This window comes from Nyctibius grandis, chromosome 17 (assembly GCF_013368605.1).
Source record: "Nyctibius grandis isolate bNycGra1 chromosome 17, bNycGra1.pri, whole genome shotgun sequence".
In the NCBI taxonomy this organism is placed as follows: domain Eukaryota; kingdom Metazoa; phylum Chordata; class Aves; order Nyctibiiformes; family Nyctibiidae; genus Nyctibius; species Nyctibius grandis.
Window position 1 is genome coordinate 11,354,331 of NC_090674.1, and position 25,542 is coordinate 11,379,872.

Sequence of the window (25,542 nt, forward strand, 5' to 3'; positions counted from 1 at the left end):
ACACGCTCGGCTCACCCCGAGGGGACAAGGTAGGGACAGGCTGGGGACATGGAGGGGGGGACAGACACCCGCCACCACCCTCCTGCCAGGGGGACACTGATGGACGCAGGCGTCAGCTTGAGACCCCCCCCGCTCGGTGCGCGGCCGAGACCCCCCACGCTCGGTGCACGCCACGGCTGCAGCACCCCCTGCTCCCACCCCCATCCCCACCCCAGGGGTCTGGCTCAGACCCTGCCCGCCCCCCCCCCCTCCCTCCCCACTCACCCCCCCCTCCACACTTTGGGTCCAAACACGCCTTTTTAATGATTTTTCTCATTTTTTTGCTTTTTTTCCTTCTTTTTTTACAGTCAAACTGGGGGAACCAACCCCCCGATCAAACCCTCCTCTCCCGGCCCCCCCCGGGCACCCCCCCAAACCCTGGGTGGGGGGACACGACCTTCGTTAGACCCCCCCTGGGGCCGCCACCTCTGTCCCATGGCGGGGGGCCGCATCCTGCCCAGCGCTGGGACACACCAGGACCCCCCCGGGCGCCTCCCCCCACCCCAAAACATCCAAATAAATAAATAAATCCACGGGGGGAGGCGGGGGGGGACGGGACACATCGCTCCCAAACCGCTGTCGTGTCCCCCCCCACCTTGGGGAGGGGGCAGCTGGACCCCACCCCCACCCCATCAGGCTCCCACAGGAACACCCCCCCCAAGGCTGGATCCTGCCCCCCACCCAGCAGCTCCTTTTTTTTGGGGGGGGGGGGGTTGTGGGGTGCTGGGGGGGCCGAGGGGGGTCCCTAACTGTCCGCGGCGCCGCCGTCGCCCTCCCGCAGCTCCTGGCCGCTCTCCACCTCCTCGGGGATATCCTGCATCCGCGGGAAATCTGCGGGAGAGCACCCGGTTACCCCCGCCGGGGGTGCCCCTGCGCCCCCCCCACCCCAGGGACCCACCTCGGGGGCTGGCGGGGGGCGAGCGGCGGCTGCCCAAGGCCTCCTCGTCCTCCAGGAGCGCGTCCAGGGGGTCCTCGTCGCCCTCCCGCAGCCCCTCAGCGTCACCCCCCCGGTAATCCAGCTCCTGGCGGGGGCAGGGGGCGAAGGCGGGGTGGTGGTAGGAGAGGCCGCCGGGGGGGGGGCCGTGGGCCAGCTGCTGGGGGGGGGGGAAGGGAGAGAGGGGAGGGGGTCAGGCTTGAGCCCCTGCGCCCCCCAGCCTGCGGGGCTGAGGCTGGACACACTCGTGTCATGCGTGAGCCACTCCTTCCCCCCCCAAACCCAGGTGAGCTGAGGCCGGATGCACTCGTGTCATGTACGAGTGCATCTTCCCCTACCCCAGGGCCCAAACCTGGGTGGGCTGAGGCCGGACACACTCATGCCATGCATGAGCACATCTGCCCCCCACCCCAGGCTGAGACCGGACGCACTCGTGTCATGCATGAGCCCATCTCCCCCTGTCCAGGCTGAGGCCGGACACACTCATGCCATGCACGAGTACATCTTCTCTGCCCCCCCAGGCCCCAAATCCAAGTAGGCTGAGTCCAGACACACTCGTGCCACACATGAGCACATCTTCTCCCCATCTCCACGCCCCAAATCCAGGTGGGCTGAGACCAGATGCACTCGTGCCAGACATGAGCCCACCTCCCCTCTGCCCAGGCTGAGACCGGACACACTCAGGTCGTGCATGAGCACATCTTCTCCCCACTACCCAGGCCCCAGACCCAGGTGGGCTGAGACTGGACGCACTCGTGCCACACATGAGCCCACCTCCCCTCTGCCCAGGCTGAGACCAGACACACTCAAGTCATGCATGAGCACATCTCTGCCCCCCAGGCCCCAAACCCCGGTGGGCTGAGGCCGGACACACTCGTGCCACGCATGAGCCCATCTCCCCCCACCCAGGCTGAGCCTAGACACACTCATGCCACATGTGACCCCCCCCTCCGGTACCTGCGGCGGGGTGAAGCTGAGGTAGAGCGCGTCCCCGGCCGGCAGGCTCCTGCGCCGCGGGTCGGTGCCCCGGCGCCCCCGCGCGCCGCCCTCCTGGCGCAGGGCCCCCAGGTGCCTCCGCGCCTCCTCCAGCTCCCGCTCCAGCCGCGCCCGCTCCCGCTCGCTGTCCCGCAGCCGCGTCTCCAGCGCCGCCGCCTCCTGCGCCCGCTCCTGGCACAGCTGCCGGCACCGCCCCAGCTCCTCCTGCACCAGCCCGTGCTGCCGCTGCAGCAGCGCCAGCTCCGTGCCCGCCCCGGGCTGCTCCCCGGCCCGTGCCACCGCCTCGCCCGCCGGCTGCGACCCCCGACGGTGGGGGGGCTTCTCGGGGCCCTCCTGCAGCTGCAGCTCCAGCAGCGTGTCCCGCTGGCTCACCGCCGCCTGCGGGGCGCAGGGTGGGTACGGGGGGGACACACCAGCTCATCCCCCCCCGTGCCACCCCCCACGGCGCGGTGCCACCCACCTGGAGCCCGTGCAGGAGGCTGTAGAGGTTCACCAGGCGCTGGTTGATCTCCTGGGGGGGAGAGGGGATGGGATGGTGAGACCCCCCCCCCGGTGAACCGCGGTGGGGAAACTGAGGCACGCTGGCACCGTGGGCACGGCCCGTGTCCCCCGCCCCCCCTCACCTCCTGGGGCACCCTCTGCACGAGCTGGTTTCCATTCCCATCCTACGGAGAGAGACCAGTGACACCGCGGTGGCACAGGGCAGGGGTGTCCCCCCACCCCGGTGTCCCCCTCCCCGCCGCGCTCACCCGCTGCCCAGCGTCCGAGTCCGCCCTGCAGAACTCCACGGCGCCGTTGAAGCTGCCGGCGTCGCCGTCTGCGGGGAGAGGCAGGGGTGAGCCCCGTCGCTGGCACCCCCAGCCCCGCCGCTGGCACCCCCGGCCCCGCTGGCACGCGCCCCCCACCCCCTCTTACTGCTGGCGCCGGGGCTGGGGCAGCTCTCAGCCTCGGCGACGTTATTCTGGTCCCGGTCACGGCCGGTGCCCGTCAGCAGCTCCCGTAGGCTCTCCACTGCGGGGGAGCGTGGGGTGAGCCCCATGCTGTGGGGCAGGGGGGACCCCAGCCCAGCCCCCTGCCTCAGTTTCCCCAGCCTGGAGCACCCCAGAGCATCCCAGTGCACCCCAGTGCACCCTGGAGCATCCCAGTGCATCCCAGTCCACCCTGGAGCATCCCAGTGCACCCCAGGGCATCCTAGAGCATCCCAGTGCATCCCAGTCCACCCTGGAGCATCCCAGGGCACCCCAGGGCATCCCAGAGCACCCTGGAGCATCCCAGTCCACCCTGGAGCACCCCAGTGCATCCTAGAGCATCCCAGTGCATCCCAGTCCACCCTGGAGCATCCCAGTGCACCCCAGGGCATCCCAGAGCACCCTGGAGCATCGCAGAGCATCCCAGTGCACCCTGGAGCATCCCAGTGCACCCCAGGGCATCCCAGTGCACCCCAGGGCACCCTGGAGCATCCCAGAGCACCCCAGGGCATCCTAGAGCATCCCAGGGCACCCCAGGGCATCCCAGAGCACCCTGGAGCATCCCAGAGCATCCCAGTGCACCCTGGAGCATCCCAGGGCACCCCAGGGCACCCCAGGGCACCCCAGGGCACCCTGGAGCATCCCAGAGCACCCCAGGGCATCCTAGAGCATCCCAGAGCACCCTGGAGCATCCCAGTGCACCCCAGGGCATCCCAGGGCATCCCAGGGCACCCTGGAGCATCCCAGAGCACCCCAGGGCATCCTAGAGCATCCCAGAGCACCCTGGAGCATCCCAGTGCACCCCAGGGCATCCCAGAGCATCCCAGTGCACCCCGGAGCGCCCGTACCTTCCCGGATGGCGTCGTGCACCAGCTTTTCCCCTCGGGCCCCCTCGGCCGAGTCGGAGCGGAAGAGGGTGCAGGGGGCCGGGGTGGGCGAGGGCTCCTCGCAGCCGCTGGCCAGGGCCAGCATGTCGGCAAAGAGCCCCACCTTCTCCTCAAGCAGCGCCGAGATCCGCCGGTCGTGCTGCAGGATGCGGTCTGCGGGGCGGGGGGTGAGTGGGGACGGGGGAACTGGGATGGGGGAACTGGGATGGGGGGACTGGGGATGGGGGGACTGGGGATGGGGGGACTGGGGATGGGGGGACTGGGATGGGGCCCCCCGGCAGCAGCACCCACCTTTCAGCTTGCGCAGGGACGCTTCGATCTCGGTCTCGATCAGGGGAAAGTCCTGGCGGCTGGGGCAGCTGGGCGGGATGGGGGGGTCAGCGCCGGGACCCCCCAACCCCATCCCACCACCCGCATCCTGCCAAGGCTCAGAGCACCCAGCCCAGGGCTGAGAACCCCCCCCCCACCCCGGGGTGCCACTCACACGCTGACCGCCTGCTGGATGACCTTCATCCAGGCGTTGCGGTCGTCGCGCGAGGCGGCGTGCACCTCGTACATCTCGGGCGGCGCGGCGCTGAGCAGGAACATGCCCTTCTCCTGGTTGGCGATGTCCCGCACGATGAGGTTTTGCAGGGAGATCACAGCTGGCTTGTCCTGCAGGGCAGGGGGGGGATGCGGTGGGGTCACCGTCCCGGTGCCATCCTGGCTGTCCCGGCAGCGCTGCAGGGCTGGGATGTGGGGTGGGGGTGGCAGCGGGGGCTCACCAGCGTGGGGAAGGTGTATTTCTGGTCCTTCTCTTGCAGGAAGATGAGCACGTCCGTCATCAGCAGCACCAGGACGTCTGGGAGGGGGCATAGGGACGAGAGACGCTGGGTGGGTGCCAGGCGGTGGCACGTCCCACCCCACAGAGCCCCAAGGCCCCCCCCCGAGCCCCAGGGCTGCTCCTAGATGCGTCCATGGAGGGTGAGGGGCTCCCGGCACCCTGCTCTGCAGGCACCCTGTCCCCTGGTACCCCACCCCCCTGGCATCTCCATCCCCAGGTACCTCCAATCCCCTGGTACCCCGTCGTCGTTATACCCAGGTACCCTCATCCCTTGGTACCCTGGTACCCCATCACTGTCATACCCAGGTACCTTCATCCCCTGGCACCCCGGCACCCCAGTATCCCCCAAACACAGGTACCCTCATCCACTGGCATCTTCCCTCCCCTGGCACCATGATCCCTGGCAGCCCCATCCTTAGGTACCTCCAGTCCCCTGGAACCCCCATCTCCTGGCACCCTGCTGCCTCAGCACCCCCACGCCCTGGTACCCCCATCCTCAGGTACTCACATGCCCTGGTACCCCCTTCCTTGGCGCCCTGTACCCCCAGCATCCCCATGCCCTGGTACCCCCATCCTCGGGTACTCCCATCCCCTGGTACCTGCTTCCTTGGCACCCTGGACCCCCAGCATCCCCATGCCCTGGTACCCCCCGCCCTGGTAACCCCATGCCCTGGTACCCCCTTCCTTGGTGCCCTGGTCCCCCAGCATCCCCATATCTGGTACCCCCACCCCCTGGTACCCCAGCATCCCCATACCCAGTACCCCCACCCCCTGGTACCCCCATCTCCTGGTACCCCCACCCCCTGGTCCCCCAGCATCCCCATCCCCAGTACCCCCACCCCCTGGGGTCCCCCCATCCCCAGTACCCCCCTCCCCATCCCCAGTCCCCCCCTCAGCTCCCCCAGTCCCCACCTTTGAAGCGCCCGGCCGCCGTCTTCCAGAGCAGGCAGCCGCTGTGCACCAGCTTGCGCCGCAGGAGCTCGTCCTTGCCGAAGGCGCCGGCGCGGCTCTCCCAGGGCAGCTGGGCCTTGGCGCGCCCGTCCACGCGCCGGTACACGTCCCAGAGCCGCGCGTTCATCTCGCACGCGTGCACCTCCTCGTTGACGGCCGAGATCAGCTCCTTCACCAGCCGCAGCGCGCGGGACAGGTCCGCCGAGTCCCCCTCGTTGTCTGGGTTGGGGAGGACACGGTCAGGGCTGGACCCCCCAGCACGGGCTGGACACCCCCCGCGTTCCCTGGATGCCCCCCGCGTTCCCTGGATGCCCCCCGGTACCTTTGGAGTTCTTCAGGATGCGCTCGATGAGCACCGGGTACTTGGTGATCCTCTGCGTCACCAGCAAGATGCACTCGGGCACCCCGTGACGCCGGAGCAGCGGGGACCGCGTCATCCTCTGGCCACCCCAGGGAGGGAGGGAAGCGCAGGGCACCCCGTTAGCGACACCCAGACCCCCCCCAGCACCCATAACCACGTCCAGAGGCATTAGGGAGAGACGCAGTTGGGGAAACTGAGGCACGGCGTTGGCAGAAGGGTCTTCCAGCAGGGCATGAAGGCTGGAGCCCGCAGGGAGACCCCGACACCCATCCCTGGGGTCCCCCCGGCGCCATGTGGGGACGAAGGGGGCTCACCCGGATGAACTGCTGGAAGCGCTTGTCGCGGGCCAGCAGCTCCTTGTACTCCTTGAGGGCTTTGGCGTGTTTGCTGCAGAACTCGGCGTAGGCCTTCCTGAGCTGCTCCGCGCTGGCCCCCGAGAACTGGGGACACGAGGGGATGGCACAGAATCAGAGGTTGGCAGAGCCCTCTGGACTCATCGAGTCCAATCATTGCCCTGATACCACCATGGCAACTAGACCAGGGCACTAAGGGCCATGTCCAGGCTTTTCTCAAACCCCTCCAGAGACGGTGACTCCCCCACCTCCCTGGGCAGCCCCTTACAATGGCTAATGACCCTTGCTGAGAAGAAATGCTTCCTGATGTCCAACCTGACCCTCCCCTGGCCAAGCTTGAGGCTGTGTCCTCTTGTCCTGGCGCTGGTTGCCTGGGAGAAGAGGCCGACTCCCACCCCGCTCCACCCTCCCTTCAGGTAGTTGTAGACTGCACTAAGGTCACCTCTGAGCCTCCTCTTCTCCAGGCTAAACACCCCCAGCTCCCTCAGCCGTTCCTCGCAGGTCAGACCCTCCAGACCCTTCCCCAGCTTGGTCGCCCTCCTCTGCACTCGCTCCAACACCTCAACATCTCTCTTGACGTGCGGGGGGTTGTTGTGGCCCAAGTGTCAGACCCGGCACTTGTTGAACCTCACGCCGTTGGTCTCGGCCCATCGATCCAACCTGTCCAGATCCCTCTGCAGACCCTTCCCACCCTCCAGCAGATCGACACTCCCACCCAGCTTGGGCTCATCTCCACATTTACTGAGGGTGCAACTCAATCCCTACGTCTGGATCATCCACAAAGAGATTGAACAGCACCAGCCCCAGCACTGAGCCCTGGAGGACACTGCTAGTCAGCGAGCCCAGACGCCCCCACCCCACCAGCTCCCCCGCCCCGTCCCCACCTGGTTGACCAGGATGTCGCCCAGGCGGTCGATGACGAAGTTCTTGTTGCTGTCGCGGGCCAGGGACTCCCTGCGGCGCTCGAGGAGCTGCGCCAGGAAGCGCTCGTGGAGCTGGCTCAGCTCGTCCACGCAGGGGAAGATGCGCTGCACGGCGCCGGGGTCCACCTGCAGCTCCTCCAGCATGGCCTTGCGGAACAGCCGCCCCATGATCTTCAGCGTGCGCACGTGGTGGATCTCGGTCTGGATCAGCTCTGCCGCGTGGCGGGACGCGGTCAGGGGGGACGGCGGCCACCGCGGCGGGTCCCAGCCCTCGCCCTGGCCCCACCGCCTCCGCGTGTCCCCCGTCTCTGCATCCCCATCCCTGTGTCCCCTACCCTGTCCTTGTGTCCCCATCTCTGCATCCCTGTCCTGTGTCCCCCATCCTGTCCCCATATCCCACATCTCTTCATCCCTGTTCCTGCATCTCTGACCCATCCCTGTGTCCCCTGACCTGTCCCTGCGTCCCCCATCCTGTCCCCAAGTCCTCCATCTCTTCATCCCCGTTCCTGCATCTCTGACCCTTCCCTGTGTCCCCTACCCTGTCCCTGCATCCCCATCTCTGCATCCCTGTCCTGTGTCCCCCATCCTGTCCCCATATCCCACATCTCTTCATCCCTGTTCCTGCATCTCTGACCCATCCCTGTGTCCCCTGACCTGGCCCTGTGTCCCCATCGCTGTATCCCTGTCCCTGCATCCCTGACCTGTCTGTGTCTCCTACCCTGTCCCCAAGTCCCCCATCTCTTCATCCCCATCTCTGTGTCTCTGACCCATCCCTGTGTCACCTACCCTCTCCCTGTGTCCCCTGACCTGTCCCTGTGTCCCCATCTCTACATCCCCATCCCTGCGTCCCCTACCCTGTCCCTGCGTCCCCATCTCTGCATCCCTGTCCTGTGTCCCCCATCCTGTCCCCATGTCCCCCATCTCTTCATCCCCCATCTCTGTGTCTCTGACCCATCCCTGTGTCCCCTACCCTGTCCCTGTGTCCCCTTGACCTGTCCCCATGCCCCCATCTCTCCATCCCTGTTCCTGCATCCCCATCCCCATGTCCCCTACCCTGTCCTTGTGTCCCCACCTCTGCATCCCCATCTCTGTGTCTCTGACCCATCCCCATGTCCCCTACCCTGTCCCTGTCTCCCCCATCCTTCCATCTCTGACCCATCCCCAGCTCCCCCCCGTCCCCCGTGTCCCCGCGTCCCCCCGCACCGTAGATGACGTCCTGCCGCTTCATGACGTCCATCTTGTGCTGCTGCAGGTAGCTGTTGTCCACGGCCAGGCTCCACGAGTCCGCCTCGAAGTCCTTCCCGTCCGTCTCGAAGTCGCTCATCAGCTGGTTGAGGATGACGTCGGGGCCTGCGCGGGAGGGCGGTGGGAGCCAAGGTGGCCCTGTGCCCCACGTGTCCCCCCCACCCCACGTCCCCCCCACCCCACCCCAGGGGGGTCCCCACCTTCGTCGATGAGCGACTCCACGGAGAGCGTCCGGTTGCGCATGTTGAGGGAGTCGGTGGACTGGGAGAGGATGCGCCGTATGCCCAGGGGGGACTCATCGTTGAGCGTCCTGGGGGGGGGTGGCACATGCTGGTGACACGCTGGTGACCCCCCAGCCCCTCCGTTTCCCCCCCCAGCTTACCCAGCAATGTTGGTGGTGGAGACGCTCTTGGAGAGGGAGAGGGAGGGTCGGCCGCGGCGCGGCCCCAGCAGCGTCTGGCGGAAGCTCTCCGAGGGGTAGATGGCCGAGTTGGGGCGCTCCCGGGTGGCAGCTGGGGCGGGGGGACACCGGGGGGTCACCGCTGCCACCCCCCCCCCCACCATGCACAGCGTCCCCATGGGGACACCCCGACACAGCATCCCCCACACAGGGACGTGTCCCCCAGCCCTCCCCGGGGTGTCCCCGCAGCCTTGGGGGGTGTCCCCACCACCAGGAGGGTCCTGCCCCGACACCCCGGTGACAGGCAGCGTTGGGGAGGGGGGGGCTGTCCTCCCCCACCCCCCGGCACGTCGCACCCCACTCACTTTTACTGCGCAGCGAGACCGACTGCAGCGCCGAGCTGTTCTTCAGCAGCGCCGCTTTCTGCTGCTGCAGGAGGGAGCGGGGGCGTCGCGGCGGGTGGCACCGGCCCCGTGTCACCCCCCCCCCACCCCAAAAAGCCCCCGGCGCGGCTGAGACCGGCCAGCTCATGTCACGAGTGGGCGCTCACCTTCTGCTTCACCTTGGTGCAGTTGGGCAGCGTGTCCTTGCAGCGGTTGTGGATGGTGACGTTGCAGGCTGGGGTGGGGGGGGACAGGGAGAGGTGATGTCACGGCCACCCCCCCACCCGGGATCACCGCGGGGGGACCCTCCCGCCACCCCCGTGCCAGGAGTGACGGGAGCAGATGCTGGGGGGGCACCGGGAGGGACGCGGGTGACACCCGGCACTGCCGGAGCCGCAGCTGCCGGGGAGCAGCTGAGCTGCCGCGGTGCCACCGAGACCCCCCCGCTGCGGGGGACACGATGCCCTGTGCCAGCACGGTGCCACCAAGACCCCCCAGCCCTGGGGGACACAATGCCCGGTGCCACCAAGACCCCCCAGCCCTAGAGGACACGATGCCCCACACCAGCGCGGTGCCACCAAGACCCCCCCACCCTGGAGGACATGACGCCCCACGCCAGCGCGGTGCCACGGGCACACCAGGGAGCTGGAGGCACCGGCGGTGCCAGCTGCCTGGCCGGGATGTGCCAGGGTGGCACGGTTCACCAGGACGCCTCAGAGATGTCCCCTCCGCCAGCATCCCCCCCGCGCCGCAGCACCGACCCGCGGAGCCAAACCGGGAGCACCCGGCGCCTTCCCAGGGGTGCCCCCCTGTGCCCCCCCGGCTGTGCCCACCCCGGCAGAGCCCCCGTGGCCGGTTTGGCTACTCACTGGGGCAGATCAGGGCCTCCTTGGCCGTGATGCTCTTGTTGCAGGCAAAGCACATGGTCATGCCGGACACGGTGATGGTGGTGAAGAGGTGCCCGTTGGTGTAGCGGGCGTCCTTCTCCTTCCCCTCCTTCATCTTCTCCTTCTCCTTGCTCTGCCCGGGGAGACGCGGCGGGGGCCTGAGGGGGCTGCGGCACCCGGGGCGCCCCCCCGCACCCCCCACGCGGCTCATGGGTGCGGGGTGACGGGGGACACCCCGCTCCCTTGCGATGCCCGGGGCAGGGGGGTCCTGCCACCCCGCGGGGGGCACCACGGGGAGGTGAGCGGCTGGGGAGATGCCACCCCGCTGGCTCCGCTCGCCCGCGCTTCCCATCATCCCATAACCATGACAACGGGGCGGCTGCGGGAGAAACCCCCCCCCGGCACCGCAGCCGCCAGCCCCAATGGGGACGGGATGCGGGGGCGCAGCGGGGGGGGGGGGTGACGCTGCTCCCCGGTGCCCACGGGGGCTGCGGGCATCGCCGGGGCACCGCAGCCGCCAGCCCTGCGCCTGCCCACCTCCTTTTTTTTTATCCCAAGTGGGTGTTTTCACCCTTTTTGCCCCCAAACAGGGGCTCGGGGACCAGCCGCCCCCCCATGGGGACAGGTTTGGGGTCCGGAGCGGGGCTCCCGGTGCCTCGCCGTGATTTTCCCCTCCGGGAAAGGGGCACAAGCCGGCGGCACCCCGAGGGCCCCCCCTCCGCGCCCCGACGGGCACAGAGCCGCCTTTGTGTCCCCCCCGCCGTGACACCCGGCAGCGCCTGGCACGGGGGCACCCGCCACCGGACCCCTCCCGGCCGGGCCCCAAAGCCCCTTCCCGCGGCCCAGCGCGGTGCCGGGGGGGGTCCCGGTGTCCATCCCCGCTCCCGACCCCCCAGAGGGTGGGGGAGAGGCCAAGGGGCCCCCCGGGAGGAAGGTGAGGGAGCCCACGGGAGCCCTCGGGCCAGGAGCTTTTTGCTTTGCTTTGCCACCTTTTTTTTTGGTTTTTTTTCCACTTTTTTCTTTTTTTCCTTTTTTTTTTCCTTTTTTGCTTTCCTTTCTTCTTTTTTTTCTCTCCTTTTTTTATCTTTTTTCTCTTCTTCTGCTTTCCCTTTTTTCTTTTTTTTTTCCTTTCCTTTTTCACATTATTTCTTTTTTTCCCGCTTTCCTTTTTTTTTTCCACCCTTTTTTCGGACTTTTTTTCTGCTTTCCTTATTTTCTTCTTTGCTTTTACCTTTTTCCTTTCATTTTCTCTGCTTTTCTTTCCTTTTCCTCTGCTTTTTCCCCCCTTTTCTCTGCTTTCCTTTCCTTTTTCTCCACTTTCTTTTCCTTCCCTCCCCCCCTCCATTTTTTTTCCTTTTTCTCCACTTTCCTTCGCCTTCCCCCCCCTTTTCTTTCTTTTTTTTTTTTTTTTTTAAATTTTGCTTTTCCCTCCCCCTCGTTTCCCTGCCGTTTGTCCCCCCCCTCCTCGCCCCGAGGGACCCCCAGCCCGGCCCCCCCCGCAGGAAGCCCAACGGCCGCCAGACAAAGGCGGGAGGCGACTCCCCTTCCTGCCCCCGCGGCCCCCCCGGCCCCCGCCGCCGGGGGCTGCTCCCCCACCCGGACCCCCACCCTGCCTCGGTCCCCCCCACCCGGACCCCCACCCTGCCTGGATACCCCCACCCTGCCTGGGTCCCCCCCCACCCTGCCTGGGTGCCCCCCACCCCACAAAGGCCACACTGCCGGGGGGGGGGACCACACATCGGGGACGGCGCCACCGCCGGCACGACAAGGGGTGACCGGGGCGGGGGGGGGACGTGACCCCCACCCAGCCCCGACGCCTGGGTCCGAGAGCGGGTCTGGGGGTGTCCGGCTGCACCCCACGGGGGGGGGGACATGGGAGACGGCAGGACACGAGCCACCGCGTGGCTGTAAATACCCGGGGGGGGGGGGGGGGAACCGGTGGCCGTGCCCCCCCCAAACACACAGGGACCCCACTGCCCCCCAAAAACCCCCAACACAACCACCCCCCCCCCCCCAGCATCACCCCCAAACCCACCGAAACCCCGACCCCGGCCACGCTCCCCCCGCACCAAACCGGGCACGGCGGCTCCTCCGGGCCGGGGCTTTCGGGGGGGTCCCGTCCCCCTCCCCCCGATCCCCGCGGAGCACAAAGTTTCTCCGCTTTAAATAGAATTTGGGGGAGTTTCGGGTTTTTTTCCGGCGCTGCGGCGCGAGGCCGCCCACGGCGGGTGGGTTTGTGTTGGCACGGCACGGCACGGCTTCACCCGAGACAGCCCGTTCCTGCGCTGGGAACGCGCCCGCGCCACCCCCCGCGGCCGGGACAGGCTTTGGGGTGATGACAACCCCAGCTGCCACCACCCCCCCCCCAAAAAAAAAAAGCCACCTGCGGCGTCACTGCCTCCGCGCCGGGGTTGCGGGGGGACACACGCAGCCCCCCAAAAATGCGACGGTCTGACCTGGGTGATGGAGCCGAACCCCCCGGAACGGCGTCACGGAGGCGCGTCGGTCCCCTCCGCGTTGGGGACTGTCCCCCCCCTCGTTGGGGACGGTCCCCCCCCTCCTGCCACCCGTGCCGAACAAAGCCAGCCCGTCCTCACCGGCAACAAAAGACGCCGGGGCTGAAGCCACGCGGGGCTGCCCGGCAGCTCCTTCCCCCCCCTAAGAAAAGGGGGTGCCCCCCACCAGGGCACAAAAGCCCCGTTCTGGCCCCAAATTTGCCCCCTCGGAGGTTTTTGAGCCACCGGAGGAGCGAGGCTGCGGGTTTCGGGGGGGTTCAGCCCTGGGGGTGCGGCGTGGGAGCGGCGGGGACCCCCCCGCTGGTGGGGCTCTGGGGGAGGCAGCAGTGGGGGGGGGGGCTGCCCCACGGGGACCCCCCCCTAAAGCAGGTCCCGACACGGGGGTCCCCACGGTTGTAAAGCAGGACAGCGCGGGGGGGGGGTCCCACACACCCCATCTGCCACCGGCACATCCCAGCCGGGGGGTCCCGTCGCTGTGTGTCCCCCCCCATTTCTAAGCGGTGACAGCTGGGGGGGGGACAGTGGCTGCTCTCCAAGCGCCCAGAGCCGTCCCCTCCCCGGGGGGGGGGACACACAGTGCCAGCCCCCCCCGGCCCAGGCCACAGCCCTGGGTGGGGCGAGACGCCCTTTGATGAAACTTTAAACAAAAACCACCATTTCCCCCCCCCGCTGCCAGCGCCGGAACCAACAACCACTTCCCCCCCCCCCCGCCACCACCTCCGCTGCCCCCCCCCAATGCCCCCCCCAACCCCAGAGCTCGGGGCTGGCACCCCCAGACCTCCATCTGCCTCAGACCCGACAAACTCGGCGCACCCAAGGCCACCCCACGCGAGCCGGGGCAGCGCCGGTGGTGGGTTTCCCCCCCCCCCAAAAAAAAATCCCCAGTTTGGGGTAAACTGAGGCAGGGAGGGGGGAGCGGAGCTCGCACACCCGCCTTGCACACCCGCCTTGCACACCCACCTGCCTCGCCGCAGCACAAAGCCCTGCCAAGCGCAGGCACCAGCTGGGTCCCCCCTCCCCTGACCCCCCCCCCCTTTGCCCATCGTTTCGCCACGCCAGCGATTGCCACATGCTCGGGGCAGCCCGGCCCCCCCCCCCGCACCCTCGCCAATGCTCCCACGGGCCAGCAGCACCCCAGCTCTCCGTGCCTCAGTTTCCCCATCGCCCAAACGACAGCAGCGCTTTGTCCCTACCGGGTGCGGGCAATCAAAGCGGGGTGGGGGGGGGGTCCCGGGGTGGGGGGGGTCCCTCCTTGCTCCCACCCCCAGAAGGCGACTTCCTCCCCCGCTACGCCGGAGCTGGGGGGTTTCCACGCCACCAGAAGGGCTCCGGCTCCGGCGGAAACCGGCTGGCGGCGAGAGCGGTGGGGGAAGTGGGGCCGTCGCTCGCCCGAGAAGTTGCTGGTGGGATGTTCGGGGGGGGGGGCGAGGGTGGGGGGGTTATGGCCCCCCCCCGGGACCCCCCCGCTGCACCATGGGGAGCGGCTGCGCCCCTCGCCCCCTCCCCTCTGCTATGGACCCCCCCCAAGGCGCACAACCCCCCCCCACTCCCATGAAAGCCCACCCCATCCCAGCGCCCCCCCCCTCCTGCACCCCCCTCAACCCGGCAGGACCCTAAAACTGCCCCCCCCAAGCTGGGCAGAGCCCCCCAAGGTGGGGGGGGGGCAGCGACCTGAGCAAAGACCCCCCCGGGGGGGTTGAGGGATGAGGGGGGGGGGGGGCAGGAGGAGGGGGCTGCACCGACCGCCGGGACCCACCTTGGCACGATCGTTCCTCGCCTGGGCCAGAGACTCGATGCGGGACATAATCCGCGGAGCCGCCCCCGCCCCGCTCCGCTCCGGCCGCCCCTGCCCGGCCCTGCCCGCTCCGGCCCCGGCTCCGCCCCCGGGGGCGGGTCCCGCTGCCCGCCCCGGCCTCGTGCTGCCCGCGGGCCTTTGTTCCAGAGGGGACCGGCAGGATCGGGCCCCGACAGCCCGGGAACGGCCACTCCGGAGTCACTCCGGATCCGGGAATGGCTCCTGGGAACAGGCACTCCAGAGTCACTCCGGATCCGGGAATGGCTACTAGGAAGGGCCACTCCAGGGTCACTCCGGATCTAGGAATGGCTGCTAGGAACAGGCACCCCAGAGTCACTCCAGATCCAGGAATGGCTGCTAGGAACGGGCACCCTGGACTCACTCCGGATCTAGGAGTGGCTGCTAGAAACAGGCACTCCGGAGTCACTCTGGATCCGGGAATGGCTGCTGGGAACAGGCACCCCGGAGTCACTCCGGATCTGGCCATGGCTGCTGGGAAGGGCCACTCCGGAGTCACTCTGGATCTGCCCCCCCCTCCCAGAGCTGCTCTGGATCACACCAGAGCATCCCGGCTCAGTGCCCCAATGTCAGGCCCTTGCTCTCGTGCCTCAGTTTCCCCTCCCCACACCTTTGGGGCCCACGATGCAGCCACCGCCCGCATCCTCCCTGGGCGACACCAACCCCGCAGCCCCCGGCTGGAACCCCAAACAGGAGTAGAAAACCCCACGGGATTTCCATCCCCCATCGCCCCCGAACTCCCCCCCCAGCATTTTGGGGCGACGCACGAATCCTGCGGGCTCAGCGCAACCTTTTTCCTCCATTTTGGGGCTTTTATCTCCCAAACGGAGCAAATCGATGCCGGACCCTGTCCCCGGAGCTGCCCTGGGGACGCTGACGCCTCCCTCCAGCTTTGGAGGTGGGGACACAGAAAAACTGCGATGGAAAGTCAGGCTGGAGGTGATATTTCACCCAAAATTTGATTTTTTTCCCCTTAAAACAGCGCAGACCCCGGCCCCGCGCCGGGCTGACCTCACCCCGGTTGAACATTAACCGCCGGCCGGGAGCAGCCGGGATTTATGGGATTTATCGGCTTTATCGCCGCTCGCTGCCAGAGATAACGTGCCCGGGGCTGCCAGGAGAACCGGGATGGCTCCAAGTCCCGGCAGAGCCCGTGGCCACGGGGCGGCTTTTCAGAGACCTCGTCCCCAAGCGTCACCCGGCGAGCGCCGGGGCAAAGCCACCCACCCGCTGCGGGGTCACGCGGGTGCCAGCGGCTCCTTGGGCAAATAAACGTCCCTTTGCTCCGCGTTTCCGAGCCCGGTGGCACTTGACGCTCGCCAAGGGGATGGGGATGAAGCCACGTGGGCAAGCGGGAGAGCTGCCGTGGCTCTTGGCTTAATGAGTAACCGCGAAAAGCCACCGCCGCTGCCTGAGTTCCTGCCTCAGTTTCCCTGCACAAATCACCGCCAACGGCAAAGGAAACGGCGCGGCGGCGCCGAACCCGGCCCCGCCAACCCCGCGGGAGATGGGTGGGACGCACCCACGCAGCGAGGAGAAGCCGGGAGCCGTCGGGAAAACACACCCCAGGAGCCAAAGCGCGGCCGTGACCCAGCGCGGGCTCCTGGCCCCGCTGCCGAGGCCGCGTTCTCGTTACATCACGGTCCCGAAAGCAGAACCAAACCCTCGCGAGGCCGCCCCGGGGGGGGACACGGCCACGCTCCTCCCGTCACCCCGAGCCTGACTCTGGCTTTCTCAAGCCCCTCGGGGTTGGCTTCTGCTTCCCCCTCCCCAGCCGTGACCCTAAAACAGCCCCAAAACCGACAGAAGGAAACCCCCAAAGAGGCACCCGGCTCCCCCGCGGCGGGATGCGGCCGGCGGGGAGGCTCCGGTGGTGCCCGGGGGGGGGTCCCGTGCCTCGCCCCGCGTGGCAGGGCCCGATGCGGGCGCTGGAAGGCCCCGCGGTGCCGCCAGCATCACGTGGGAGCGGAGGGCGAAGGGGGAAGCGGCGGCGGCTCGGCCATAGAAAGTCAGGAAGGGAGGGGACGGGGGTGACCCGGGGGCAGAGGGGACCCCACAGCCCTGGGGGGAAACCGTGTGGTGCTCCCCAACGAGGCCGGACCCACCCCAGCACCAGCCCCTCGCCAAAACTGCCGACGGGCATCGCCGCGGGGATGCAGCTGGGGTCCCCCACGGCATCACGGGCGCCGGATCCTGGGGGTCCCCCACGGCATCGCGGGCGCCGGATCCTGGGGGTCCCCCACGGCATCGCGGGCACCAGATCCCGGGGGTCCGCCATGGCATCGTGGGCACCGGATCCCGGGGTCCCGTCGCCATGCCCCCCCTCCCCTCCCAGCACGTCCATCCCCGGTGGCAGTGGGCGCTCGGGAGGGACCCGCCGCCGCAGCACCGACACCCGGGACCCCCGTGAGCCCCCCGGCCCCAGCCATGCCCCTGACTCACCCCGGGCGCAGGCCGGCGGTGCATGGCGGGGGCTCCCCGGGCCCGCGGTGCCGCCGAGCTCGGATTATGATTCTTCCTGAAATAGCGCGGTCCCTCCCCCCGCGGCCCCCCCCCGCTCCCGGCCCCGCGCTCCCACACCCCACACGCCTCCGCTCGCCCCCCCCGAAGGGGCACTGGGTGCCCTCTGCTGCCACAGACCCCTCGGGGTCCCCTCTAGGGGGGTCCCCTCCCTTGGGGTCCCCACCACCAGTGTCCCCCATTGACCCCAGTGCTTCCCTCTGTGCCCCAGGACCCCGAGGACCCATCCCCATCCCCGCCGCAGCCCCTGCCTGTGCCCCCCCCTCAAGCTACGGGCACCCCCATGCCCCAGGCCCTGTCCCCCCGCCATGGGCACGGTGGCACGGCTGCAGGGACAGCCGGCACCATCCCCATGCCACCAGCACCGCGGGGGCCATGTTGGGGTGGCTGCACCGTGCACCCCCCCGCAGCGATGGGGGGTGGGCGTCCCGCACCCCCGCACCCCCACGTCCCCCCATCGCTCTGCCTGATGCAATCGCCACGTGCTCGGTGTCCCGTTGCCTCCTTCCCCAGCCCTCTGCCCGCGGGGGGCCGCATCCGGACCCCCGCCAGCCTGCGGGGCCCCTTCTCCCTCCCCAAAGGACCAACTTTGGTGTCCAGGCCCAGCGGGAGCCCGGCCCCAGCAGCCCTTTCCTCCCACTGAATAAAAATAATCATCATCATCGTCATAAATCCGGGATTTCGAACCGTTGGCAGCCCCGGCTCGGTGCCAGCGGGGTGGGACAGGGACGGAGACGTCCCAACCGGGGGGTCCGGGCCGTGGCGGGGCCTCGGCACCGCGGGGAGCGTGGCCCCCGCGATGGTGTCACCAGCTGGCTGCTGGCGCGGGGGCCGCGGCCCCGCGGGGAGGAGGCAGGATGAGCGCAGGGGCCAGGGCAGGGGGGGGATTAATGGCTTCGCACGGCGGCAAATCGCAACCCCGAGGGGCCCCTTGGGGGGGGGGGTGAGGTGGGCTTCGCCTCCCAGAGTGGGTGGCAGGGGGTGGATGGCGACGCCACCGGGACATAAAGCCACCGGCGGCCCCCACTTCTGCAAAATGCCACGTGTTGCTGTGCCTCAGTTTCCCCCTAAGCTTCTGGCCCCGGGGGAGGGGGTGGTGGCGGCCGGGGATGACCCCCCCCCTGCCCCCTCGCTGCCCCGCGGCCATCCAGAGTCAACTGAAGCATCCCGGCACCCTACGAGCAGCCACCGCCTCCTGAGGAGAAATGGGGAAACTGAGGCACGGAGGGGGGGGGCTCGGCAGGGTCCTGCCGCCCTCGGAGCAGGAGGAAAATACCCCAAGGGAGGGGATGGCTGCGGGAAGGCGCAGGGATGGAGCGGGGAGGCCGCGAGCTCGGCGCACAAACAAGCGCGCCCGCTGCCAGGAAAAACCTCATTTCCTCGGCCGCGGCGGGGGCCAGGCCCGAGGGCTCCGGGGGGACCGTCCCCCACCCCGCGGCGGGCAGGGGTCCCGGTACGGCACCCCCCCCCGCCTCGCTGCTGGGAGAGCGGCTTTGCCACCGGTGCCCGCCGCCATCCCGGGCACGCCGCTGGCACTCGCCCTCCCGTGCGCTCGCCGGATGCACCGCGACGGTGTGACCGTGGGGAGGGGGACGGGGGGGGGCAATGCCAGTGCCACTGAAACTGCATCCCTGGTACCCGGGTGGGATCGGTGCCCGCTGGGCACGCGCCCCCTTCCCCATTCGGGGTTCCCCCCCCCACTTTAGACCCCAAAGGACGACAACCAGCGCTGGCAGGAGAGGGGAAACTGAGGCACGGCCCCCCCGAAGGGCAGAGCATCACGCGACCCCCCTGCTCCCCTCCCAACCCCATCGCTGCCTTTTGGGGAGTGAATCCCCCCCCCACCCCCTTCCTCTTGCCCCCTCTTACCTTCGTCTTCCCTGTCATCCTCTTGATGAAGCTGAGGGTCCGGCCCAGGGGGGTCCCTTCCCAGCTCCCCGCCTCCCCCGCCAGCTGCCCGCAGCTCCCGGCGCCGAAGCTGCAGGAGACGGAGGATCCGGGCTGGACAATCCCCCTCTGTCCCCGGCAAACAGGGAGGAGCGAGCGCGGCCGCCCCGGCCCCCCGCTTCTGCGGGGCGGCTGCTCCGCGCCCAGCTGGGCCCGGCACAGAGCCCCTTCTGTTCGCCCCGCGGGGTGCGGAGACCCCCCCAGGCTGGTGGCTACGTCCCCTCCTCGGTGACCCCCCCACACACCCCCCGTGTCACCTACCCCGTGATTTGGGGAGCGGGGCGGTGGGCCCGGGGTGGGTGGGTGCAACCCCAAGGGTGTGGGGTGCTACGGGCATGGAGCCCCCCTTGCCCGGGGGGGTCTCACTTAGGGCTGGCCCTGGTTTGTGGGGACACCCTCGGTGGGGGACGAGCCACCCTCGGTGGGGGACAAGCCCTGCTCCCATCCTACCCCTGGGGACATGGGGGGCGACATGGAGGGGGATGGCTGGGGGGCGCAGGGGCCACACAGCACCATCCTTTTTGGGGACGTGGTTGGGGGCCGGCTCGTCCCCGTCCCTGTCCTCGCTCGTCCCCCGCGGGGCTCCCGGCCAGCCCCGGGAACAAGGGCCCTAATGAGGACGGGAATGGGCTGTGACAGGCGCCGGGGACGGGGTGGGGGGGCCCTGCCAGGACACACCGTCCCCCTCCAGCCCGCTGGTCCCCGGGGGTTTGCTGCTGCTGACCCCGGTGCAGGGATGAGTGAAGTGTGTCGGGTCTCAGCCCGACCCCGCCGCACGCAGCTGCCCCCTCCCCTCCCTGCGGCCACGAGCAGAATAATCCATATTTAAGCCAATATTTCCAATATTGCCACCCCCCTCGGGGCTCCCCGAGCCATCCACACCCTGGCGCAGGGTCCAACATGCACCCCCAGCCCCACAGGGGCATCCCCCTGCCCCGACTCACCCATTGACCAGGCTCTGCCGGGAGGCGAAGGGGGAAATTTCTGCAATGGCAAAAGAAAAATTAATTAAACGAGGAGCCGAAGAGCAGACAGAGAAGGCGGCTCTGGGGGCTGGTGGAGCATCGGCCGCGGGCCAGGGCTGCCGCGGGGCCAGGGTGAGGAATAATTAACTTTGGTGGCAGCAACATCGATTTTGGGTCGTTATTAGGGAGGTTTGGGCAGGGATGGGGATGCAGCGCTGGGGGCCGTCACCCCGGTCCTGCCCGGGGGGACGTGGGTGCTGCCACTCACCGTCCGCGTCGGGGAAGCTGTCGATGACACCGAGTGACGCCGATTTGGAGAGGGTGCAGCCGCCAGCACCCTGCCTGACCCGGGATGCCAGCAGCCCCCGTGCGTCCTCCTGCCAGTAGTGATGGGGTTGGCACCAGGGCCACCAGCTCCTGTCCCCGCCACCCTCTGCCTGTCCTTTGGCAGGGCCCAGCGGGTGGCACAGGGCAGCTGCCGGTCCCCAGGATGGTGCACCCAGGCTCGTACCGGTGCCGGATGGTCCCCAGGCTCATGGGCCATGTATATTCCCCTCCCCGCTGTTGATCCCATAACAAAGCTGCTCCCAGCGGGTGACACAGCTTGGGCAGGAGCATCCAGGTCATAGGATGATGGCAAAGCCACCCAGGATGATGGCAAAGCCACCCAGGATGGGGCTTTCCTGGGGACCCACCATGACCCCCTCTCCCGGGGTCCCCCGCCCTCACCCAGCTCAGCCCCCTAATCCATCCCCCGGCTGCAGGAGGTGGGTGCTGCGGGACGGGGCACCCTGGGGTGGCAGCAGGAGGAGGAGGGGGGGTTCTACCTGTGCCCGCTGCACGTCGGCCTCATCCTCCTCGTCCTGGGAGAGCAGGGACTCCAGGTCGTCGTTGCTGTGGACGAGGGGGGCTCGCCGGGGGTCCCGCCGGTGCCGCCCCAGCCCGTCCAGCTGCTCCACGCTCGAGTCGATGTCGTCGGGGCTGAGCCCTTTGAGGCTCACGCTGCGGCGGGGAGAGAGGGGGACCCTGAGCTGGGCGGGGGGGACACACTGGGACCCCCAACCCCATGGGGTGAGCCCTGCCCTGGCACCCGGCTTTCGGGGCATCCCCACGGGGTCAGGGCTCGTCCCTGCGGTGCCCCTGGGGATGCTGCACGGAGGACCCCGACCCCCGGGCGGGGATGGGGGGGCACTGAGGGGCTGGGACGGGGACACGGGGCAGGGCACGGCTACCTGAGCTGGTCGTAGCCGGGGACCCCCCGCAGCTCCTTGCCCGGCTCCCAGCTGTGCCGGCGGAAGGGGTCCCGGGAGCGGACGGAGGTCCGGAGGGCGCACGATCGCCTCAGCGGCACCCCCCGAAAGCGCTCTTCATCCTCATCCTCCTCCTCCTCCTCCCAGGCAGCCTCGGCGCCGGGGCTGGGGGTGGTGACGGGCTCCAGGGCCGACATGCAGCGACGTTTCTGGCCCGGGACCCCGCCGAGGGCACCTTCGCAGGGGCCCAGGAAGACGTCGGGACCCTCCATGGCGCGCTCGGGGCCGGGCGCTGCGGGACGGAGGAGCGGAGGCGTCGGGTGCGGGGCATGAACCGAGGCCGGGGGGTCTCAGCCGAGCCCTGCAGACCCCCCCCAGCTCCCCTAGATTGTTTTTACAGCCCCTCTTAGAGCGTAAAGCTTGTGGGGGCCACAAAGAGGAGCTGCCCTTCCCTCCCTGGCACTGACCTCGCCGAGCCCCCCGACCCCGCCGCGATGGAGAGGGTCCGCGGCCCCCCGGCCCCCGGCCCTGCACAAACACGGCCGGGACACACAGGACACCCGCGCGGCCCCACACCGCCCGGTTACTCATTAAGCGCCCAGGAATTTGGCTGCGCTGAGAGAGGCTCCTCACCGGCTTGGCCGGGGGGGCCCAGCGGCAATGGGGTCCCTTTTCCCCCCGTCACCACCCCGGGGTGACCCCACAAGGATGCAGCCCGTCCCCCCAGACACAAATCCCCCACATTTCCCCCTCCCCAGGGTGGGGCACCCCCCCGGAGCGCCAGTCCCCCCGCAGAGGATGCTCAGGCTGCTCCGCAGGCGCTTGGGGACCTGGATTTAGTCTGGTGGCATCTGGCCCCTGCACGTGCTGGTCCCAGTGTGGCAGAGGGGTGGGATCTGTGGAGGTTTCGGGATGGGATCTGGGGAGGTTTTGGGGTGGGACCCAGGGAGGTTTTGGGGTGGGATCTGGGGAGGTTTTGGGATGGGATCTGGGGAGGTTTGGGGATGGGACCCAGGGAGGTTTTGGGATGGGATCTGGGAAGGTTTTGGGATGGGATCTGGGGAGGTTTCAGGATGGGACCCAGGGAGGTTTTGGGATGGGATCTGGGAAGGTTTTGGGATGGGATCTGGGAAGGTTTCGGGATGGGATCTGGAGAGTTTTTGGAATGGGACCTGAGGAGGTTTTGGGATGGGACCCAGGGAGGTTTTAGCCTGGCTGTGCCCCCCACAAAAGGCCACACCAGCCTGGCGAAGCCCCCGAGCACCCCAACACACACAGGCTGCCCATACCCAGAGACCACAAAACCTTACAGAAGGGCCACTGTGGGGTGCAGCTTTCAGCCCCCCCCAAACCCACCTCCCCATCATGCCCATCCCTCTGCCTCGTGGCGGTGCTGCCCCGTCCGGACCACGTCACCCCCCCGTTAAACAAAACCCCCTTCTCCTGCTGCCGTTAGCGGGTCAGAGCCCGGGGCTGCCAACCTTGGCGATCCAGCCCACTGCTCCGGTCCCCGCTGCCCACTCCTGCCCCTAATCCCCCCATCCCCACTGCCCGAGGCGTCCCCGGGGCTGGCACGTCCTCCCCTGGCACCGCCTGGCCCCGACTCACCCCGCGGCGCCCGGGCTCTGCCCCTGGCCAGCCCCGCTCGGGACACGGAGGGAAATGGGATGAGCTCAGCCGCTTTCCTGTTTTTACACTCCCAGCCCAGTCAGCTGATAAAAAAAATACTTTTCTCTGCCCATCACCTGCCCTGCGACCTGCCCGGCCCCGGACCAGAGCAAGGCAACAGAATAAATAAATGGCAGCGAGGTGCCCGCTGCGCGGTGGCACTCCCGGCCCCGATAAGCGCGGCTCTCCCCGAAAGCACACAAGGTGATTTATGGGCTGCCGGACTCAGGGGTGTCGGTGCCCAGAAAAGCGACGTGGGTGCCCAGGAACCTCCCAGTTTAGTGCCGGGACACAGCTGAGGTGTGAGCAGGGAGGCGGCAGGACGCCGGACGGGGTCCCGGAGCAGCGTCGCGGCTGAGCAGCGTCCCCCAAAGCCAATCCCGGCCCCGCGGGCAGCCCCCAGCCCCAGAGACCCCCCAGTCCATCCCAGTGCCCCGTGTGCACCCCTCAGCCCAACCAGTCAGACCAACCCCATTTACCACCCGTCGGCACTGGGATGCCAGCGGCAGGTTCCCACCGGCGCGGCTCTCCCGGGCAGAGCCGGGCACCGCGGTGGCCTCGGGGGCCACGTTCGTATTTCAGCCCCCTCCAACCCCGGGCGAGCAGCAGCTGCGGAGCAGGAGGAGGCCGGGCATCGTGTTACCCGCGGGCCGTGCTGGGACCACGCACCATGGCTGAGCCCGGCCAGGGGACAGGGACCTGGCAGAGATGCCCCCACCCAGCCCCTCTGCTCCGTGCTGAGAACGGCCACGCTCATCGCTGCAGTGCATGGACAAGCGTCGGGTCTGCACTGGGCTCCTCCAGCCTCACCGCCAGCTCCAGGCCAGCGCCAGGTCCTAGGACGTGTCCCCCGACACCCGGGGTGCCAGGGCAGGGGAGCCACCGCGCTCCCAGCGCCTGGTCGGAGCCACGGCGCCCAGGGGAGGAAGCAAGGAGCAAGGTCTTCCTCCTAAAAGCCCTGAGGACTTTTAGGGACACTGAGGACCAGAGGGATGAGCGACCAGCTCGAGGGTCACCACAGCCCACCAGCACCAGGGTGGGAGCACGGGAGGGTGTCCCAGGTGCCCTGTCCCCATTGTCCCCACTGTCCCAGCTGTGGCACAGGGCAAAGGGCAGGGGAAGGGGCCAGCAAGTGGCTCGGGGTGACAAAGGGGACAGTGGCAGCGAGTGAGATGGGTGCTGCAGCACCCATGAGTGGGGACGGTGGCTCCTGGGTGGCTCAGGTCACCCCCTGAGTCGCGCCCAGGTCACCCCCTGAGCCACCCCCAGGGTCTCCCCCCAGGTCCTCCCTCCAGGTCCTCCCTTGGGTCACCCCCCGGGCTGCCAGGGCCGTACCTGTCGCGGCGGGGCGGGTGGGCCCCATGGCACCCCGGTCCTGGCGGCGATGCCGGGGTGCCAGCCCTGCGCCGGCGCCCCGCTCCCCTCCCCTGTCCCTGCCTCTTTCACACACACACTCAACCAGGAACCGCCTGGCAAACCGGATCCTTTTCCCCGTTAACCCTTTGCCCCGCGGCTCCTCCGCGCCGTCCTCGCCCGCCGACACACGGGGACACCCCCCCTTGCCAAGGGGCACCCCAAATTCAGCCTCGCTCCCCCCCTTCTCTCCTCCTCACCCCTCAGCTGCTGCGGGGGCCCTCGGCACACAGCACCCCCCCTATTTCACCCTCCATCTCTTTTTGGGGCGCAAGAACAGCCTTGGGGTCCCCCTCGGGGTCTGAACTGCCCCTTCCCCTGGCAGCCGGGGGGAGTTATGGACCATGGCACCAGGCAGGAGCTGGGCCAGCCCAAGGCGCCCCAGGGCGAGGAGCACGACTCCGTGCCTCAGTTTCCCCACGTCCCAAGGGTGGGGATTCCCTTCCCCGGGGCAGCTTTGGCGCAGCCACGCTCTTCCAGCCCCGCACACCCCGCTGCCGGCTCGGGGCTGAGCCTCCAGCACCCGCTGCGGGTGCCGAGAGCTGGGCAGGGCACAGGGGGTGACTCAGGCTGGGCGCAGCGTCACGCTGCCCACGCAGCACCGTGTGCCCGGCCCAACCCCACCAGCACCACGTTAACCCTCCGCGCAGGACCCCTGGGTGATTACACACCTTGGACAAACCCAGCGCGTCCGGATCCAGAAGGAATTTCATTTCTCGGGAAGCAGCTGGAGCGACGCGTCCCCACGCGAGGGGCACCGGGGGGCGACGGCCACGCCGGCGCCTTCGATCCCCATCGGGCCTGGGAGGGTTTGGATAAACTCGGGGTGTCCTTGTGCCGCACGAAACACCCGCAGAGCAGAAAATAAAGGGAATAAAGGGCAGCGCAGGGTCCCCCACCCCGGAGCCAACCTGCCCCTTGGCACCGTCTCTGCTCGATATTCCTCAGGCTACAGATTCCGCCCCGAGGAAGGTGTTTGGTGTCAATAAACGGGCGGCACCGGGGACCTTTGCGCGGCTTTGAGCGGTGCCAGGAGGTGACGCCCGCCCGCAGCACCCAGGGCCAGGAGGTGACGCCCGCCCGCAGCACCCAGGGCCCGCGCTGGCACGGCGCGGCTGTGCCCTCACCGGACACGCTCCAGGGCTCTTCTGAAACAAAAATCCTGCTGGTTTCGATCAGGAATGTCCCAGACGACCCCCCCCAGGCTGGGGACAGCCCTTGCCCCCGGCTTGCATGGCAGCGTGGCTGCGCAGCCAGGGCAGCTCCTGGTTCTCGTGTGCCAGAGGCTCCGCAGACCCGA

General features: G+C 68.8%; 2 protein-coding genes across 7 annotated transcripts; both read right to left on the bottom strand.

The window, feature by feature from the left end:
• Positions 1-329: 329 nt before the first annotated feature.
• On the bottom strand, positions 330-20,209 carry ARHGEF2 (Rho/Rac guanine nucleotide exchange factor 2). Of its 6 annotated transcripts, XM_068414368.1 has the most exons (24): positions 20,180-20,209; positions 19,891-19,930; positions 18,869-18,977; positions 10,133-10,283; positions 9,431-9,498; positions 9,246-9,309; positions 8,863-8,992; positions 8,681-8,790; positions 8,439-8,585; positions 7,197-7,447; positions 6,274-6,399; positions 5,921-6,038; positions 5,560-5,817; positions 4,589-4,665; positions 4,309-4,478; positions 4,116-4,183; positions 3,786-3,977; positions 2,885-2,980; positions 2,719-2,786; positions 2,593-2,634; positions 2,430-2,480; positions 1,931-2,347; positions 938-1,133; positions 330-870 (listed from the first exon to the last, which is right to left on the bottom strand). In XM_068414368.1, the coding sequence occupies exons 3-24, from the start codon at positions 18,884-18,886 to the stop codon at positions 785-787; spliced, it is 2,904 nt and encodes a 967-aa protein (XP_068270469.1). In that variant the 5' UTR covers positions 18,887-18,977; positions 19,891-19,930; positions 20,180-20,209; the 3' UTR covers positions 330-784. The 6 variants fall into 6 exon arrangements, with proteins under 6 accessions (XP_068270469.1, XP_068270468.1, XP_068270467.1 ...); XM_068414367.1 differs by lacking the exons at positions 18,869-18,977; positions 19,891-19,930; positions 20,180-20,209 and adding an exon at positions 16,922-16,984; XM_068414366.1 differs by lacking the exons at positions 18,869-18,977; positions 19,891-19,930; positions 20,180-20,209 and adding an exon at positions 14,423-15,124.
• LOC137671557 (A-kinase anchor protein 13-like) lies at positions 19,887-24,970 on the bottom strand. The gene is made up of 5 exons (XM_068415152.1): positions 24,914-24,970; positions 21,144-21,453; positions 20,739-20,913; positions 20,180-20,288; positions 19,887-19,930 (listed from the first exon to the last, which is right to left on the bottom strand). Exons 2-5 carry the CDS (start codon positions 21,431-21,433, stop codon positions 19,887-19,889), a joined length of 618 nt encoding a protein of 205 aa, XP_068271253.1. The 5' UTR covers positions 21,434-21,453; positions 24,914-24,970.
• Between the last annotated feature and the right edge of the window lie 572 nt (positions 24,971-25,542).

Excerpts from the sequence above, each read along its gene's own strand:
- ARHGEF2 (XM_068414364.1), bottom strand. The coding sequence starts at position 10,505 with ATGATGGGAAGCGCGGGCGAGCGGAGCCAGCGGGGTGGCATCTCCCCA. Across the intron at positions 4,184-4,308 it reads ATCCAGCAGGCGGTCAGCGT|CTGCCCCAGCCGCCAGGACT; the intron begins GTGAGTGGCACC and ends CATCCCGCCCAG. Across the intron at positions 2,348-2,429 it reads GCCTCCTGCACGGGCTCCAG|GCGGCGGTGAGCCAGCGGGA; the intron begins GTGGGTGGCACC and ends TGCGCCCCGCAG.
- LOC137671557 (XM_068415152.1), bottom strand. The coding sequence starts at position 21,433 with ATGGAGGGTCCCGACGTCTTCCTGGGCCCCTGCGAAGGTGCCCTCGGC. Across the intron at positions 20,289-20,738 it reads CCGACGTGCAGCGGGCACAG|GAGGACGCACGGGGGCTGCT; the intron begins GTAGAACCCCCC and ends CACTACTGGCAG. Across the intron at positions 19,931-20,179 it reads CAGCTTCCCCGACGCGGACG|AAATTTCCCCCTTCGCCTCC; the intron begins GTGAGTGGCAGC and ends TTGCCATTGCAG.